The sequence below is a fragment of the Polypterus senegalus genome, chromosome 4, assembly GCF_016835505.1.
Source record: "Polypterus senegalus isolate Bchr_013 chromosome 4, ASM1683550v1, whole genome shotgun sequence".
Lineage (NCBI taxonomy): Eukaryota > Metazoa > Chordata > Cladistia > Polypteriformes > Polypteridae > Polypterus > Polypterus senegalus.
In genome coordinates this window covers 202,497,658-202,518,967 of record NC_053157.1, presented here as the reverse complement: position 1 = coordinate 202,518,967, position 21,310 = coordinate 202,497,658, and the positions used below count along the sequence as shown (strand labels likewise).

The following is a 21,310-nucleotide window of genomic DNA, read 5'->3' as shown; positions in this document are numbered from 1 at the left end:
ACACACCAAACAGAGCATAACGAAACAAACAAAATAATGCCCCACATGAAGTGGAAATGGACAGAGTTTTTAATAGGCTGTGTCCTGTAGGGGGCATCTTAGAGCAGCAAACCTAATGCACAACTGCACAAACACCACTTTGTGACACCCTGTGTGGTGGGAAAGAGGGCAAAAGACTGGGCATCTTGTAGTTTGGGACTAATTGAGATCAGCAATAAGACATGTTAGACGGGAAGGAACAGACACAAAAAAGCTGGGGTTCAAAATCAAAAGCGGGTTTATATTGACAGGTACACATTAAACAGTGCCATGCAGGCTTTTTGCACAGTCAACACTCTAAATGACATGCGAAACACAAAGAAGCAAGGTCCCAAAAAATGATGAAGCTATATAATATCTACAGTGAGTAAGTGAAAAAACAATAAATGTATATACACAAAAATTGGCAGTCTTTCTCAAAAAAATAGCTCTCCAAATAGATCCACCAAAAAATTTCAGAAAGAAAAAATCAGTGCATATATAAAAAGTGCACCATAAACCCAATTCTTATAAATACTGTATCTCCATCAAAAAGTATACTAGGAGATTATATCCATCCATCCATTGACCTGCTGAATCCAAACACAGGGTCATGGGAGCCAATCCCAGCCAACACTGGGCACGAACCAATCCCAGGCAGGGTGTCAACCCACCGCAGGACACACACAAACACACCAAGCTAAGGGCCAATTTAGAATCACCAATCCACCTAACCTGCATGTCTTTGGACTGTGGGAGGAAACCCACGCAGACACGGGGAGAACATGCAAGCTCCATGCAGGGAGGACCCGGGAAGCGAACCCAGGTCTCCTAACTGCGAGGCAGCAGCGCTACCCCTGTGCCACCATGCCACCCAGGAGATTATATACAGAAAGTAAATATATATAAGGCACAAAAGACTATGCTTGATCTTCTTTAAAGGCTGAGCTACACCAAACACTCTTAACTACGACTCTGTCAAAAGACGATCCCTGCTGGCAGGAAGTGCCTTTTATATTTTGCTGCCAATACTGGAGTTCTACGTCACCCTCTAACCTATCGCAGGTAATGCGGGCACATTTATGTTTCACAAAGCATCTGTCACTGTAAGGCCTCTATTAAAATACAAACAGCATCGTTGGTACGCTTTAGCACTCGGGATTCAAGCTTGAGCACTCTCTGACTCCATACTGAAGGTAAGTTAATACCTCTCTTTCTGAACCTCTGTATAGATTAACCTTTAGGTTTACCTTTTACTCTCTATGGTAAAGGAAACACTCTACAACTCATTTTCTTACTTTAGCCGTGGGTCACCACAAGCCACTAGTGTGGGAATCAGACTACGTATGAAGCTATGTAGGATTTTAAAGTGACACAACCCCCTGTTACTGTATTAGACTGCTGAAGAAAAAGGTAAATGACTTTCTTTGTATTCTCGTTTTATGACTTTAAGGGTAAAAAATAATCTATTTTTCTTTTATTTTGGTAGTGACTAGCTAGGCACAATACCAAACACTTCACATTTCAAAAAACCTTTAACTAGCAACAACACCTTTTTCTTCCAAAACAAGTTTTTCTTTTTCCTTCCTCCATTCCTTCCAGACAAGCTTTGCCCATCTCCTCCTGACCAACTCCCATGATGAGGTGAGGCGGCTCCTTTTATGCTGGACTAAAAAGTGCTTCTGGTGCCAGAACATTGCACCCAGGAAGCACTTCTAGGTCATGTAAAACCATCATAAAACAAAAGGGACTTTTCCTGGCACCATCCTAGCAATGCTGCCCTTCAAAACTACACTTCTCATAAAGTCCTGCCAATGTCCAAACTGGAGCCATACCAGAGGAGCACTGCCAGCCATAATACTATGGGAACTACTGTTCTTGGCAGGCAATCCCTCCCCCAGCCCTTCTATTATATCTTCTTCCTGAGTGGGTAAGGGAATCAGAACCCAGCCAGGATGCACATCCATCCATGCTGTCATTCCATGGTAGCCTACCGGCTAGGTAAGCAACCACACTCCACGCCAGTAAGGATTCCAGTCCATCCATTATGTTTATTACAATGTTTTTTCATACTTGCCTATATAATTAAGGGAAATATATTACCTTAAATAAGCACAATTCCATACTTTTGTGCAAGCAAGTCAAACCTCATGAAGATGCTTAAATCACTTAACCTTGTTAACGATAGAATGGCGCCGTTAACATTAAAGTATTAAAAGCAACTGTGCATTACACATGCATAATAGTGGAAAAAGTTAACACACAGTAGAAAATACCCAAAACACTGGATGAGTGTATGCGATTCTCAAGTTCAAACTGTGTAAAATGAAGTTACATTAAAGATAATCATATTATTGCACTTTTACAAAAGAACATATGAATATAATGTCAGCACATTTAAAAACAAATTCCTTTAAGCTCAAATCACAGACATTTTTGGCAATGATGAAAATGTACAAATATCCTTCAAGCCATTTTCAGTGGCTTCTACTCTTTAGACACCTCTCCCTAGGTGTGTTCATGAAGCTCCAAAAGCCAGCCTTAAAGATTCACTTTTTATCTCTTGCATTTCAACTTGACTGTAACTTTTTTCATATTATTTTCATATTTAACGATTGCATTGTGATGTGCCTCATGATGGTTTATCCCATAAGTTATCCATCCATTTTCTAACCCGCTGAATCCGAATACAGGGTCACGGGGGTCTGCTGGAGCCAGTCCCAGCCAATACAGGGCACAAGGCAGGAACCAATCTTGGGCAGGGTGCCAACCCACCGCAGGACACACACAAACACACCAAGCCCAATTCAGAATCGTCAATCCACCTAACCTGCATGTCTTTGGATTGTGGGAGGAAACCGGAGCGCCCGGAGGAAACCCACGCAGACACGGGGAGAACATGCAAACTCCACGCAGGGAGGACCTGGGAAGCGAACCCAGGTCTCCTAACTGCGAGGCAGCAGCGCTACCACTGCGCCACCGTGCCGCCCCCCATAAGTTATGTTAAATAAAATAAATGCCGATTGATTCAAAATTTATATGAATACCTAGAATTGTAAAAAATGTTTATTTGTGTCAGTAGGAAAGAAAGTTATAATTTTATCATTTTTTATATTACTAGCACTTAAACCAGGCAAATAGTCCAGAGTAAAAAAATATACATACATAAAGGATACTAAGGTAATTGAGCCAGATGTATCTCTAAAAATACGAAATGGGAAAACATCCAGTTTTCAAAATGCTTTAATTTCATGCCCACCCATGAACCACAAGGTCAGAAGCATGTGACTATTGTTCATGATTTTTAGCATCAAAAGATTGTATGAACTTGCAAGTAAAAGTTAAGACATTCTAAGTGAAACTGTGCATAAATGTCAAGTCTGCTCTGGGTACACTGCTCTCCTCCACCTAAAAAGTAACAGAAAAAGCTAAAGAAAACGCTAAACTTCCTATTTGCTGATTTCCTTAGCCTTTTAGTATTCTCCACACCAGGCAACTTGTTATTCCCAGTGTGCCTTGATTATTCTATTCCTCTGAAAGCTAAAAATACCGTAAGCTGGGGACCTGTTTACATGAGACGCCCTGTAAAAATCTCCACATGCAGATTGGCTGTTTCATCAGCAGAGAGGTCCCGGTGTGTCTGTATGTGTGAGTGCATGTCTGTGTAAGGCATAAATATTACTAGATAAATGCTAAATAAATGAAACCTCACATTTCAGCACAGTAGTGGCAACCCTATGTTACGCAAGCACACTATGGCAGAACATTGAGCAGAGAAGGCCATACAGTTTATAGAGCAATTAACAAAATAGGGTTGAACCCAACAGTGATGTAGTAGAGACACAAAACCAAAAACCTTCAGAAGGTAAGATATTATGAGATTTATTTTACACCCTCGAATATACTCATTACACTGCTTATTAATTTACAAACAATAAAGGTATATATTGAGGTTTTTGTGCAATTGTGTAATAGCTCATTAAGTATAAACAAGTCTGTCCCTCACATGAAACTTTTTAATATTTGGGGTACAGCAGGTAGCAAGAGCATCATATGACTGTCATGGTAGGATTATTATTGACTGTATGAGTATGAAGATTGGTGATGAAAAGCTGTGAATTACTTTCTTTGCTATCTTAATGAACAAGAATATCAGAGTTGCACACACATGTTGGCAACCCATGGAGCAAAGACCTCGAGTCACTTTCTCACTGTAAATATACAATATTTTTATTTTCTGCATAATATTCCTACAAAGTGTTCTCTGCTCTCTGCATCTGTGGACTTTCAACAAATACTTTATTACTTTATTGCATTATAATATATAAGAACAAAAAATTGAATTGAGTTAAACATCAGGACTGGAGTTACAATGGCAAGCAGATTCTTTAACAATCACCACTTTAGCCCAGAAACACAGTTTAAAACTATATCTGGACACCCATTAAGAAGCTCTTTTGCCAAGAGTAAAGTCACCAAAAAATCTGTAGGATTTCAAACCTTTACATATTTTATACATAGAACATCTGAGAAAATGTATAAAGGTGAGAGAATTTAGTTCCATTCCTCAATAGGTCTCAACATGAACAGTATAATGAAGATTTTTTGCAGTCATTGCCACAGCTTGAGTGATTCTCTATCACAAGCTACCCCATCAGAATTTTTTTCATCGAACAGAATGTTTCTCACATAAACACCCACATAAAAACCCCATTGTTGTTAAATCAGCATCTTTTCCAAATCATTGAATTTTTGTATTGAGTTTCATAAGCATGACTGTCCGCTTCACAAAATGTACTTGTCATTTGTTTACTTCATGCTGGGAACATACACCTAATGTTAATTCTACCTGCGCAACTGATAACGTCTGGCACAAGTGACAATGTTCATCAACCTGCTGACATGTTGGTGTCAAAGGATTACTGTCAATAAAGAAGATAACAAGGAAATGGAGAATGTAGCAAGAAACCGAGTCACATGGGGAAAACCAGGTCAGAGCCAAAAAAGGCAAAAGATCAGGCGCAAGGGCAAAATGTGAAAATGAGAATTAGAAGTCAAAATCAAAAAAGAGATCAACAATCAAAAAATGAAACCTCACACTAGGGGCCTACTTGTTAAGAAGCTAAATATGTTTGAATTTTAGTTTAATAGGCTTTGTTCAACAAGGGATAATGTGTAATGTGATCACCACCATATTTGTTGCATTACATTTCATGATATGATTAATGCAATGTTTGCAGTTATGTAATGTATCTTACCGCACTGCCTAAACAAAGAAACAGAACAGAAATAAAATAAAACTTTCAAATCACTTTGAAATAATCAAACAGATTCTATATGAAAAAAAACATAAAACAAACCAAAATAACCATACAAAACAAGTTCATTTTCACAACTGTAACACTAATGTGGGTACCCAACACTGGAATGTAGAAAAATGAATTCACCTTATAAGAACAAATACGGAGTCATACTGAATTGTCTTGGATTAGGGTACAAGAGGAAGAAAAAGAAAACAAAATACAACATAACGCCCAAATCCTTAGTAGTCCCTAATACTGGACTAGGGAAGGACCTAATGACAGATGTCTTCTGGTTGATTCTGCCAGGGCTTGCTACATTCAACTGGTTCTATGTGGTTAAAGATTTGTACTTGCTTACAGCATCAACCTCCTAAAGAGCACAAAAAACAACATTGTGAAGAAAGAAAAAAAAAAAACATATAAGAAACAAAGCAACTTTAAAAAAAGTTTCCAATTTTTTTTACAAAAGTAAGCAACACCAAAACCAAAGCACAAAACATAAATCTAAATAAACATAACAGGCGTCTGAGCATGATGGGAAATGAAAGGTTGAAAATTTGAGACTTTTTATATGTTCTGTTATTAAAAAAGATTTATCTGTACTGTACTTTTAAGCACCAAAATCTCAAAGCATTTGTTTCCGTTACCTGATCTAAATAAAAACAGAACAAACTAAAAACTGACAGCCACAAAACTGTACAATAAATTAGCCTGCTTAGAAGCCGTGTGTTCTAATAGTTTTTGGCCAGTTGGTTTCTAATACTATGCTTCCACCCATCAAAATCTTCTGAAATGTTCTAAGGCTTATAATTATTATATGCTAACAGGAGCTCCTCATGCGGTGGTGTATGATTCTATGTTACATGGAAAAGAGGATAAACAGATCAGCTCTGCACTTGCATAATTAGTCGTCTATCAATCTGTTTTCTGTATGTGCTTATTCCTGACATTTGTTGTGGTAGAGCTGGACACTATCCCAGCTACCACTGAAGTAAGGCAGAAGCAGTACTGAACTCCATTGTACAGCACACTCCTACTCATTCACATTGAGCCAACCGTAGCATGTCTTTGAAAGTAAGAGAAAATGTGGAGGAAACCCAAGAGAATAATGTTGTTAGTGAAATTGATTTATTCACTAACTTTCAAACATCTTAATATATTTTTTATTTTTAAATTGATATAATTCATTAATCAATAGTGTGTTAATGTTTTGCAATTGGCCTTTTCATGTGCTAGACATCTTTATTAAAATCATATACGTTCATTATCAATAGACTGTACTTCAGGTGACCTCATAACCAGCAATGAATCATCATTAATCTGAATGAACTCTCTTCCCACCCAGATTGGTGCTATTGCCTTTGTCTAAATGACGCCATAACCACAACTACTATTCTGTGCCTCTTTCAAACTGAGGGGTGTGCCAATCTTCCAGTAATAGGAAAAAACCTGCAAAAATATGATTAGTTTTCAGATAACACAGACCACAAAGTGCCCATCCATTAATTTTCTAAACCTGCATTCAAAGTGCAACCATCCATCCATTTTCTAAACCACTGAATCCGAATACAGGGTCACGGGGGTCCACTGGAGCCAATCCAAGCCAACACAGGGCAGGAACTAATCCTGGGCAGGGTGCCAACCCACCACAGGACACACACAAAGGCCAATTTAGAATCTCCAGTTCACCTAACCTGCATGTCTTTGGACTGTGGGAGGAAACCAGAGCGCCCAGAGGAAACCCACGCAGACACGGGGAGAACATGCAAACTCCACGCAGGGAGGACCCAGGAAGCGAACCTGGGCCTCCTAACTGCGAGGCAGCAGTGCTACCACTGCGCCACTGCGCCACCGTGCCACCCTAAGTGCAACCATAGATAGATAGATAGATAGATAGATAGATAGATAGATAGATAGATAGATAGATAGATAGATAGATAGATAGATAGATAGATAGATAGATAGATAGATAGATAGATAGATAGATTACATGCCAATAACATACAGACTAAATTCATGTACTATGGAGAAATGAAAAGCAAAAACCCTAGCATGACACATAGAAACCGAGTGTGCCAAGGCTCCCATTGATCTCTTTTCTGTGTAACCTTTTTCTGGTAAAGGATTATGGGAAACCAGAAATGATCCCAGCAGCTAACAAAGAAATGCAAGGATGTCAAAACAAAGTAGAGCATACCTAGCCATATATCCACAACTAAGCATACATAGAGAAAATATAACCCAAAATTGTGTTTGAACAATGGTGGGAATTCAGAATAGCCTGAGGAAATTCATATGAACACAATTAAAATAAAATCTACAACAGTAACCCAGCTTGGTAACAAACAAGTGCTAGGTGCTCCTAGATCTACATCTGTTAAATATAAACCTAAAACTGAAAGGAAGTGCCTTTTCTTCCATCTATGTCAATAATCAGAACCATGCAACTAGAACAGGGCTGAGATTCACTGCCTTAGACTAAATGACAGGAAAATGTGTCAGCTTCGTGGCTTCCCTTTGACCCAGGAGAGGGTGCATGCATTCCCAAGGGAAGCAAGTAGAGCGCTCACAGAGTGTTTTCCCAGGAAGATCATCACATGTTTGTTTCCCTAAAAAAAGCATGCTAACCAATTCCAGATCCCACTAGGAATGTTGTTATTTACTTTGTCAACACAAATGTGCTAATCTAAACTTCTTGAGCTTAAATGGCAATGTAAGGATAACATAGCATACAACAGCTAAACAGACACAGTCTTTCATTATTTTCTTAAAAGCTATCAGGATTGCTGTAAATTCTACAGTCATCCTTCCTACCTTCACAGATTCACATGTGATTATGTATGTGATCCAGGAAAACATATCTTTAACAGACTATAAGTTTAAAACAAAATGTTTACTATGACCAACTGAATGCAACACTGCAACTTTTATATATTAACATGCGTTAATGTGTTCCATTCCTGTTTTTGTCCTATCTTTTGTCAATATTTTACATATTTTTATCTTATTTCTGTTGTTTTTGTTTATTGTTGGTTAACTTTGTTTTTTAAATCTACTAATGTTCCCTGTTTTTTGTGAGTGGGGTCCCAGGAGGTGCGGCCACTCTAACATTACCACCCCTAAGCCTTTCCATTGGCTGTTTAAGTCAGGTGAGAAGGCTCAGGACTTGGAGATCACTTGTTTTTTGAGGAGTCCAGTATGTATTGCTTTTCAGTTCAGATTTACTGTTTTTTATATTTATTGCTTCTTTTCTTTTATTATTGTTCTGATCAGTGTATTGAGATATATTTGCTATGGATTGCCATGTTGTGCAAATTCTTTTAGCTTTTATTGCTATTTAGAGCATTGCTATATTTTCCAATCTTTATAAAAATATTTCATTTACAGTTTAGCCTGCTATTTATAACAAAATATTCCATTTACAGTTTACCCTTTCTATACAAGCTGAGAGATTACGGTCATCCCTTCTCTTGTGGGGCTTTTGTGATATTTTAATGACATTTAAGTTTATTATTGAAGCTTAAATCCCCTTTGGGCCTGAAAAGGCAGAAGCAGGCCACTTGAGTTGGGATTAAGGTCATTGGGGTGAGGCCTTTTTCAGGCTTTTTGGAGATCTCACACCCTTTTTTCCAGATGGAAGACTCCTCTTCAATACAGTAAGCTTATTTTTGTGAGCATAGCAAGAAATTGCTGTACATTTCATGAACACTCTTTAAATTTTTTGATTAGACTACTTGTTACAAAATGCGCATAAGACTAAAACCAAATGATTGGGTTCATTCAACCTGTCAACCTAACATAAATTCAGATTTCAGATTGATATGTGGATTGTCACTCTAAACAGTCTTATTTGTATTATATACACCAAGCTTATAATAGGTAACAAAAATTAAAATAAGACAAAAACAATTAATAAAAAGCATTTTTGTATACTAAATTCAAATTAATAACCAAACCAAAATTAAAAAATAAATGAAACAAAACTATTAGTGCAGCTGAAAGACTAACTTTCACAGGAAATGCAGCCGCTGCAAAATTAAACAAAATCTATTAATAAACACTTCTCACTTGTTTTTTAAATAAATATTCCTGCCACTAGGCTGGCTGATCATATCTTCTTTAACCTTGTTCCCTGTTATCTCTGAGATAACTCTCACACCGCAACCCACCCTCAAAACGTCATCCAGTGAACAGTTAACAATGCATTTGCGGTAATTTGAATACATTCGAGCAATGCATGTAAAGAAGAAAGTGATTTACTGCATTATAATACTGATAATTCTAACGAATTTGACAGTGACAGCATCATAAATCCAGTGTTAGTGAAACATACCAAGGTATTGATTTTGCTCACCCAGTAAATGACGATGCATCCTCTGAATGAGTGTGCATCCCCAGAGTGCTGGGCATCTTCCAAAACTGCTGTACACTGATCTCCAGGGCTCATGACAGAAGAATCAGATACTGATGATCCCTTATAGAATTTCAGTTTGTTCATTAGTGATGGTACGTTACCTGCAATTATGAATTAACCCAACATACAGGAAGTACAGCAGCACACATTAAGCAAAATTCCATACTGCACATTTAGGTGATATAATCCGCATAAAATAACTCATTTGGCTGTGTCTCTAATGAACTACAAATAAAGTTTATTAGTAGACCGGCAAAAGTTAAGAGAGGCTGCAAACTGGTGAAAAACTAAGCTTGCTAATGTGTTTTTATTTATGTTTAATTTATTATGAATTATCTTTTACTTTTACTGAAAATACCTGATACTGTGAAAATAATTTGGCTGGAGAATTATGTTTTAAATTATTTTTCTCTCTTTTTTCAATCTCTCTTTCTCAAAATAGATACTTGACGGATCATACTCATTTTGTCATATTCCTAATACTAGGCTCCTCGCTTTCCTGCGATCTTCCTCAGGACATGAAAATGGATTAAAGGATATACATTATATATATACATTGCTCATAATCTCAGATGTTGTTTTGCTGTCATTTCTGAGGCTATCCACACATCTATTGCCTGCTCTTGCTCTTTGCTCACGGACTGCTTGCTGTTCTTGTTCACTGGCTATTCAAGTCTTGGCTACCCCTAAGCCAACACCATGTCATACTAGTTTTTCTATGTTTCCCTCAATACAGCTGATTCAAACCCAAGAGCTCTTTAATAATCAAGCCCCCCAATGATGGTAAATGGCCTGTATTTGATATAGCACCTAACTAGAGTTCAAGAACCCCCCTAGGCGCTTTACAACACAACAGTCATTCACCCATTCACACGCTGGTGATGATAAGCTACTATGTAGCCACAGCTGCCCTGGGGCACACTGACAGAAGTGAGGCTGCCGAACACTGGCGCCACCAATCCTTCCGACCACCACCAGCAGCCAAGGTAGGTTAAGTGTCTTGCCCAAGGACACAACAGCTGCATTCTCATGCCGGGAGCCAGGATCGAACCTGCGACCCTCCGAATGCTGGACAACCCGCTCTACCGACTGAGCTACTGCTCATACTGTTCATAATTATATTTGTCATACAGAATAATACAGAATAATATATTTTATGGGTTTTTTGATAAGTTTTAAGGCCCGAAAGTGGCAAAATTCTCTCTATAACGTTTATGTGACCAAGATGGCATCAGAAATCAACATGGCTGGTAAAAAAGGACAAAGCCACATATGGGAGTTTTTTAAATACTACATCAGTGGAGCAAAATATGTTGTGTACAGTTGACTTTAAGTGTAAAACCCCTACAAACCTTAAAATGCACCTACATTTCATGACAAATTGGCTTGCAATATGCTTCTTGGCAAAAAAAGGATGAAAACTACATATTTGTTCGTCACAAATGATCAAAAAATAGAAAACTTTGAAATTATAAAATTGTATGCATTTTTTTCATTTTCAATATCTAGTTTGGTATTTCCTTGTTTTAACAGGGCACACCATTAAGATTCTACTACCATTAAACAAATATAATATCCAAATCCATTAAATGTACAGTTTTGTCTGAATGCAGCACAAAGCCAAGCTCCATAATAATTCTATAACCATACTTTGCTTACTATAACTAAAACTGAAACAAATATATATAAAATAAAACAGAAATGTCTTTGTGAACTAAAAACTAAACTAAAACTAAAAATAGATGATGAAGTAAAACTAAAACTAAACTGAATTTCCAAGAAAGATCAGAAATAATACAGAAATAAAAACAAATATAAAAACACAAAACTATAATAACCTTGGTATTCAGCATGGCTTCAACCAGATTCACATGTTAGTTCACAATAACTGTGTATAGTACAGTGATTTGCTGTGTTTTTGTTTTTTTCAGCAGAGTACTCCATGGTCTAATAATGAGGTCTCTAAAGATCAATTTACTCAGTTGATTCACTCATGGTTCGGTGTAGCTTCTTCACTAAAAGATTGTATAAAATGGAAACTAATCTTGCAAGGTAGAAAGCTTTGACACTCAATCATCCTAGACCAATTATGTTAGTAGCTATTATTATTATTATTATTATTATGGTAGTATGTCACTGCCTGCCACCTTATGGATTAAGCATCCTGGTTTGAACCCTATGCCTAGTGATTTCCCTTGTGAAGTATGCATCTCTCTGTGATAGTGATATGATATTTCTTGTCCTACGTGTGCCTTCAGCACCTTCCCTCTCTATTTGTGTGTGTTTGAACCTCTCTTCACCTGCGTTCCTTGTCTCGAGTGCATTCCCATAAGCCTTCTTCTCAGACTCCATCATTGTTTTTGAGGTACCTTTCTCATCATCTTTTATACTTCTTGTCTTTGAAGTCGACTCTCCCAGTGTGCTTCCTATGCCGTTTCTCCTCCTCGTGTGTCTAACACTCGCACTTCCTCTTTCAATTGCGTCACCAAAGCCAAGCTACCTAATTACACCAATTCCATACTGACCACACATGTTGCTTTAAGGCATCAGTATTTTGTCATATTGTAGATTGTTAAATTAATAATCATAATCTGAGTCACCAAGGTTTCTTCTCAGAATTGGATAAGATTTTTCTTGGCTCCAGTTTCCTCCCAAGATCTAGAGATATGCTATTGAGGTGGGTGGTCCAGTGTGAATGAGTGCTAGAGAGCCTGCTTTACAGTACACCTATTGTAGAGAAAATGCATTGTATCCCTTCAAAGCAATGAACTAAATAAAAATGATGATTAAACAAAAAAAAAAAGGTGCAATAACAACAAAACTGTTTTAAATAAAATGTACAGTTAAAAAAAATCAAGATTTTTACCTGTATCTTATTGTGAGACTAATACAGTTTGAAGTTTTTGCTAAACTATTTTAACTGAAAGAAGGTTTCTCGTGCAGTCTTTGCATTTCCCCCACCTTAGTGACACTCTAAAAATAATGGAAGTTACCATTTACATAGGAAAGATTCTGGATCTTTAATTGTATTCTTTAATTTTCTAACACGTCAGGGTCAAAAACAATCTCAACAAGACAGTGGCAAGCTAATTTACATGTGCGTTGGCTCAAAGTGAGATGCTTTTTTTCTAGTGTCACAACAAGTTAAGCATCAGGCAGCCTCACTGTATGCATTTAAATCAGAAAAGTTTTGTGCTGTGATTTAAAGGAAAGATGCTATTTATCACTGTCACTTTTAAATGCAACATTTCAACCATCCCTAAATAGGAAAGAATTGCTTAGGAAAAGAAAGAAAGTACACACAACTGGACTGGCAGATGGAAATCACAGACACGCATGATCTTGGCACAAATGGAGCACAGTTACAAGCGCACTGATGCACAGCTATTGTGCTGTTTTGCCATTCTAAAGTTGTGTGACAATAAGGTAGGCAGCTATGGAGTTGCTCAGCGAAACACAAGGCTGCTGAATTAAATCTCACATTTGACTCATAGACTGAGACATAATAATCGGTATTTGTAAAGCATGACTCATTAAAGAAAGTTTTCAAGCTGGAATACATTTGTCCCTAATAAAATGGTCTGCAAGGGGGCGCCAGAGAGAGATTTTCCAAGGAGAAACCATACTGAAAGCAAGAGAACCTCTACCAGAATCAATCAAGAAGCCGGTGTAAATAAGCAAGCCCCAGTATTGGCAGCATCCAACACAGATATTGGGGGACAGCTCTACTCATCGGACCAAACAGGTTGATATCAGGGAGACCCAAGGAAGTGATACTGGGGCTCAACTGCGTGTGCAGTAATGCAAGGAGGACAGAAGCAGTACGCTTAGCCCTGTGCAGTGGATTCAGAAAGTATTCAGACACCTTCACTTTTTATACACTTTATTGTGTTGTAGATTTAATTTTAAATGAATAAATTTGCCATATTTACCCATCAATTTACACTAAATAACCATAGTGACAAAGTGTAAACTTGTTTACAGAAAGGTTTGCAAATGTATAAAAAATGCAAAATTGAAATGTCTCATTTATAGTCCCTTAATTCAGTGCTTTGTTGAACCTCCATTGATGGTTCTTTTGGGTCAGACTTTACAAGCTTTGTACACCTGAATCTTGGCAGCTTATCCCATTTTTTTTTTTTGGCAGGTCCTCTCAAACTCTGTTGGATTGAATGGGAAATGTCTATAAACTGCCATGTTCAGATCTCTACACAGAGGCATATATGGGATTTAAGTCAGGGCTTTGGCTAGGCCACTCAAGAACAGTAAGAGATTTATCCCAAAGTCACTCCAGTTGTTTCAGCTTATTGTCATGTTGAAAGGTGAATTGTCACCCCAGTCTGATGGCTACATGCAAACAGCATGATGCTTCCACTATCATGCTTCACCACAAGGATGGCATTGGGTAGATGATGAGCAGTAACTGGTCGTGGCCGGTATTTAGAGTATGCCATCCTATGCCTTTTACTTAAGAGTGGCACCTGTCCTGTCTAGCCCCTCTACCACAAATGGCTGATTGATGATCCTCCTTCCATTTTCTTTCTTAGTAGAAGACTTCTGAACTCTGTTATAATGACCATTGAGCTCTTGGTCACCTTCATCTTCACAAGGTCCCTCTTGACTTGGAGAGTACTGGAGGTTCCAAACTATTTCCATTTTAGAATTATTGAGGCCACTATGCTCCTGGGGAATATTCAAAGCTTTACAAATAGTTTTAATCCCTTGCCCTAATCTATGCCTCAGCACAATTTGATTGCAAAGTTCTACAGAGAGTTCCTTGGACTTTTTGCCTTGGTTTTTCTTCTGACAGGCAGTTTGAGGTGCCTTTCTAAATGATGTCCGATCATCTCAATTTGCCACAGGTGAACTCCAACCAAGTTCTAGACACACTTCAAAGATAATTAAACCATTGGAGTGCCATATCAAAGGGTCTGTATGCTTAATATGAATGAGAGATTTCTTTTAATGAATTTGCAGACTTTTCTGAAAACATGTTTTCACCGTTGTCATTATGGGTTTTTGAGTGTACATTGATGGGCAAAAATGTCAAATTGATCAATGTAAAATTATATCTACAACACAATAAAGTGTGCAGAAAGTGGAGGGTGCTGAATATTTTCTGTATCCACTGTAAATATATAATCAATCTTGCAAAAAAATCCTGGAACAAAAACAGAGCACTTTGTTGAAATGATTTAATCCCAGGCTAAGGCATACAAGTAATTACCACGTTCTGAAAAGATACCTCAGTTAAATGATTACTTCATACAACTTACTGGTAGAGAGAAAGTGAGGCATGTGGAGATGATCAGGATGGGAGAGAGAGAATTAGGAGGAGGTATTCAGATGGTTAAATGGACAAGCCATACAATTTGGTAAACAAGTACAAGACCTGTGTTTAGCTGGAATCTGTGGGCCCCCTAGAGTCTGTTTCAGCGGTCTGTCTTTTCATATCCCAAACAGGCCTTCCATAACAGGATTGAACTTAACCAGAGCAAATCCCAGCAGTATCTGGGACAAGGCAGGAAACAGCTCTGGCCTGAATACGACTCCATCACAGGAGATACTCGCTTTGGGAAAATTTACAGCGACCAATTAAGCTATCATGTTTGTCGGTGTGAACAAGAAATAAACTTTAGTTATTGGTACAAAGCAAAACTTACACGGAATCAATGCATAAACAAACTGTGTTTGCTTCACTCACTTTAATCATCTGTCTCATGTTTTAGATGTTTAAGGCTTATTTTTGAAAACACACAAAAGTGTTTTCAATTTAAAACAACAAGATCTTGGAGAAGCAAAAGTCAAAAAGCAAAAGTAAACAAATGCTTTGCCAGAAAGTCTTAGCAGTGAAGATGATGAGGCTGTGAAGTCTCTACAAAGGACCCAAAGTCACTTTCAGAGGAAAGCAATGATCATATCACGAGATGGTTAAAGCAGAGTTATCAGGCAGATATTTCCTGGTCACTTGTAGAGTGTTCAATCATTTCTGGTAGAAAAAAAATGAAACAGACCATTGATTGCTTAAAAAAGTTTATATCTTAGGTCGCCTGCAAAAACCCATTTAGCAATAATTCTCTTTTCCTATACTGTATGTATTATTTGCATTATAAAATAAAGAGGCTGTTTTCTTTGTACAGATAGACTTTAATTGCTGACCAAAAGCAGTTGGCTGAAACATTCCATCTCAGTCACTGCAAAGTTGTAAGCGCCCTGTAGACTTCCCATCTGCTTGCTTGCACACTCCCTGCTTAAATATCATTCACATTTGTAATGCTCCGTCTTTTGCTGCTGTAAGTACAGTGCACTCAGCAATTAATTGGAGCAGACAGTCACAACATACTGTGCTGCAGAGCATTTTATTTATTAATTTTACACCTGTTTGTCAGTGAGCTGGGGAATCAAATGTAACTGCGCCCCGTATGCAGACTGAATAGTTACCCTTTACAAAAATATAGCATTGGGTGTATAGTTACTCAAAGGACTGATGAAAAGCCTGCCTAAAGTTATACAGTATTAATGAATTCCTCATAACAGCCATTTTAACAGAGTTGACCCATCATATCATGGGATGGATAAAATGCTCAAAGTGGGATTCCAGTCCTTTGCATTAAGGTCCACAGAGTGCTTCTCAAGTTAGGAAGGAGAGTATCTGTGCTTAGTTGGAGCCTGGACAGAGAAATATATTTTCTTATGATACTTAAAATAATAAAAGATAAATACTGCAAATAAAACTTCCAATTTTTACTATTTTTTATACAGAAACATTAAACACTTATTTTTTTTTAAATTAATGATAATATTGCCTTAAAATGTAAGTACTGAATAGGATAAAAAGCTTATAATTGCAATGACTAATATTATTTGTTACATAATATTTACCCATCTATTTCAGGAACATGTTTTTCTACATTAAGATAGATAGATAGATAGATAGATAGATAGATAGATAGATAGATAGATAGATAGATAGATAGATAGATAGATAGATAGATGACACCACCAATTTTGATCGTACAATAGCGCTCCATAAGTTTACAGAGCAGTTTAAAAGATCAGCCATATTCTATTGCATTTGACATTGCACCCTAAAAATTGTATTATTTTGGCTGATTCAAAAATCTGAATCTGTAATCCTAGAGCCCTTCACTGTGTACAAACTATTGTGCCTCGTGAGCTCCCCAGCATTAGGCAACTAGATAGATAGATAGATAGATAGATAGATAGATAGATAGATAGATAGATAGATAGATAGATGATAGATAGATAGATAGATAGATAGATAGATAGATAGATAGATAGATAGATAGATAGATAGATAGATAGATAGATAACACACTACATGATAGATAGATAGATAGATAGATAGATAGATAGATAGATAGATAGATAGATAGATAGATAGATAGATAGATAGATAGATAGATAGGATCCCAATTGGAAATTGCAGTGTTATAGCAGGAAGCCCTCTATTTTTTAATATGGCAGCAATGAAAAGTAATTATGCAAATATTATATTTTATTATATTATGTCAAGTCATTTTCTAATCCATTTAATCCAGAACATGGTATCTTTTTGCCAAGGCCTATCCCAAGTAGTTCAGGGTGTAATGCAGGAACAAACCCTGGACAGGGCACCAGTCCATCACAGGACAAACACACATACCCACACACCAAACACCCACTATGGCCAAATTAGTTTCGCCAGTTCAGTTCATCTGCATGTCTTTGGACAGAGGGAAGAAATAGGAACACACGGAGGAAACCCATGCAGACACAGGGAGAACATGCAGACATCACGCAAGGATGATCTGTGACACAAACCCTGGACTCTTTACTATATGGTGGCTTTACTATGTATGGCTACCACAGTGCCACCTGTATTATATTGTATTGTAATATAATATAATATAATATAATATAATATAATATAATATAATATAATATAATATAATATAACACAGCCATGCTCACTAGCACAAATTTAGAGTCTTCTATCAACCTAATTTGCTGTTTGAGGATGTGAGAGGAAATTCCTCACAGAAATGCAGAGACCGTACAAACTCCACACAGAAAACAAAGCACAAATATATATATAATAATATAATTCATGCATAACTCTTTGTTGTTTCATGCATGTATTTATTTCCTAATTTTCAACACTTAAAAGATTACAAATTAATCACTGAACACATCTCATTTTCAAAGAGGGATAGAATGTAAATGAGAAAGGTGCCGGCTTGATGAATGGGGTGACGACAATAAGCCAATGAGCAGGATAATGCACATGAAAAGTGTTTAAGGCTTAAGCCTTTCTATGCTTCACTTGACATTAAAAATTGAGTCAATAAAGCATTATAACTTATTTCCTTGTATTAAAACTGATATATCATGATAAGGACAGAGTACGCAGTAGTGAAATATTTCCATTTATTAATAAGGAATTAAGCGATCCACTTAAAAGCTAACCATTTGCTTATTTTATGATTGTAGACTCATTGTTATAATCTTCATTTTGGTGTAATGCTATCAGAGAATTGTTTTTTATTATATCAATGAAGGTTCTTCTGCTTGGAAATAACTTTGCTTTTTTACATAAATTTAAAGGAATATTTATTTGTTTATTCATTTAGGGTACATGACTGCCAAAGTGATTTATAAAGCATGTGTGAATGAACCCAAACATGAGAAAAGCATAGCACCCAATAACAAGTATCACTTGAGAGTTAAGACATAAGGCAAGAAATCACAGTTTATATTTTCACTGCATTCATATAAAACACCATGTTTCAAATTGTTTACAAGTAAATAATTTCATATGTACATTCACTTTGTACTGTAATATGGCCCTCTAACTGATGTCTCACAAGACCTGGATTACGTCCCAGTCCTGTCACTGTCATTGCATGCTTTCCATTTGTTTATGTGCATTTTCAATGGGTACTCAGGTTTGCATCCACATTCCCAGAAATGAGCAGCTTAGTTTAATTGGTGCGTCCAGATTTGGTCTGTTTGAGTTAGTGTGGATAAATGTGTCAGTGTTTACTACAAAAGTCTGGCTATCCATCCAGAAATGATTTTTGCCTTGCACACACACTCTGTTTTGCTTTAATCCTGTAAAAGCAATTTCAGAAAATGAGCAGATTCATTTGAAAGTATTATAAAGGGAGTTAACATCACAATGAAATAAAGGTACTTGCAAAATAGCAATTGATTTACCAATAATTATACAGAAAGTATAGCATACTGTATATAATTTGATAATGTCCTGAGCAGTGACCCTGAATTAACAGGGTTATGTTATAAGTTATGTTATAATCTAAATTAGATAAAACCACATATGCTTTAGTTTATTTTCTTTATGTGACACAATTATATATATATATTTATATAATGCAGAGTCCCTAGATAATTCCCACACTGGCAGTGGTAGAAACAAAACAGACATCACTCCTGGATAAAATGTTACTCTATCAATGGGCGCTAGTCATAAGCACTGGGATAATTCAGAGTTGTCAATTAACCAAATAATATGACATTTGAATCTAGTGGAAAAAGTTTCTGATAAACATATGAAACTCTGCCCTGAACAAATCACATTATTGAGTAATCAAATATTCAAGATTGAATAATCAAAGATGGAAGGATTCAAAGGAAAATAAGAAGATATTAGATGACTGAATGACATGAATGAACTTATCCATCCATTTGCTTAACCTGTTGAGTTCATGCTAAATTAAGATTTCTATAATTGTTAATTCATTTGAATATGTCCTGTTTTGTTTTGTTTTTTTTTTTGCTTTATTGTAACTGACAGAGATCAAGACCAAGGAAAAAACTATATGTAAAATGAATAAGAAAGATGCATATATCTCTTTATTGTTTCGAATTTTTTTCAATGCCAATTTTTAATTGTACTAATGAAAAAGATGGAAGCGTTTTTGTTAAGAAAATATGCTATAATCTAATTCAGTATAACACTCATTAACTTATTTATATGTTATTGTTAGACAGATAAGATAATAAAATTATTAAAATGAAGTCTAGTGGTAATTATTTTAGAAGCCAGCACAAAAAATGAATCACATAAAAAGATACAAAATCATTATCACTCATAGTTAGCACCTGGTCAACAAACAGTCAACAACAAAAGCACAACAATAAAAACAAAACTTGAAGGGTTACTCTATTATATTATAAAAAGTGCAGCAGGAAACAACAGGATCCTGTATCATAATCTTACACTTAAGTGTATTATTTTGCCTTAATGCTAGAATCTTTGATATCCATCCATTTTCTTGCCTCCCGGCAGATACGTATAGAACTCAAGGTAGGAAAGCAGCTCCGTACGACGCTTCAGTTAATTGCAGGGCACGTTTCACATAGAAACCCAGAAACAAAATGTACAGTGGTGGTGACAAAATCACAGCAAAGCGGTGCAGTTTCTGTTTTTATCAATGCGTTGCAAAACTTCGTCCTGGCTGTCACACGACCAGATAGATAGATAGATAGATAGATAGATAGATAGATAGATAGATAGATAGATAGATAGATAGATAGATAGATAGATAGATAGATGACACCATCAATTGTGATCGCGCAATAGCGCTCCATAAGTTTACAGAGCAATTTAAAAGATCAGCTATTTTCTATTGCATTCGACATTATACCTTAAAAACTCATGTAATCATTTGGCAAAAATCCTTTACTTCTCTTAGCTAACGGTCTTCACGACGTGTAAACCCAGAGCCCGTCACTGTGAACAAACTATTGCGCCCCGTGAGCTCCTCTGCACTCGGCAACTTTGACAGCGGAGCGAAAATCAAGGCATTCTCAGAGAGTAAAAGATCATGTATGACCGATGACTTCAATGGTTTCTGTTTTCCTTACAATAAGTTAGTAAGCCTATAATGTTACCGGCTTAACTGTCCTGTTAGGTTGGCATCAGTCAATTGGATCTCTGCGCTTCAGAAATGTGAAGCTAAGGTAAGTAGATCGTCTATAATCGCAAAGCTAAGATGAGAACGGCAACGGTCAAAAAGTGCACATCGCAAAAAAGAAGTGTGCCATGCCCAAAAGCACGCGCGCGCACACACGCTTGTCCACTTTCCTCCGAAAACTTTGAAGAGGCTGTCTACCGCTAGAATCCGTTAGAAGCCCCACTGACCTCGTTCTCTTTTTCCTTCTACATGTCTTCCTCCGGTTCGGCGATTCCCAAGCCCGGTCTCCAGAACTGCCAGCAGCACAAGCAGCTCCACAGCACGCCTGCATGCCGCCGGACGCACTTGGCCGTATTTCGGCCCCTTTTCGTTGCACATCCCGGTTCCTCCAAGTACCGTTATCCGTTCTCTGAGTACCTAGTCGGCGGCGCTGCCGCTTTAAGTGAACGGAGGCAGGAAAGCGCGAAAGAGCGGACTGGAGCTCGGAGTGGAGCGGCGCACTACTTGGGGCTCCGCGTCAGCGCCTCCCGCCAGGGCCGGATATCGGCAGGCTCTTCAGATTTCTGCGCTCGCTCCTGAATGCAATTTTATAACCTTCTTCGAGCTTAACAGTGTATGTAGCGGTTTCAATCACT

General features: G+C 37.2%; 1 protein-coding gene across 2 annotated transcripts in view; it reads right to left on the bottom strand.

Moving 5' to 3' along the window:
* adam19a (ADAM metallopeptidase domain 19a) overlaps nt 1-21,217 on the bottom strand; it is a 685,152-nt gene extending 663,935 nt beyond the window's left edge. For both annotated transcript variants that reach the window (XM_039751867.1, XM_039751868.1), the window contains exon 1: nt 20,903-21,217. In XM_039751867.1, the coding sequence (XP_039607801.1) occupies nt 20,903-21,053 (151 nt within the window). In that variant the 5' untranslated portion in view covers nt 21,054-21,217. The remainder of the gene's footprint in view (nt 1-20,902) is intronic.
* Nucleotides 21,218-21,310: the final 93 nt, after the last annotated feature.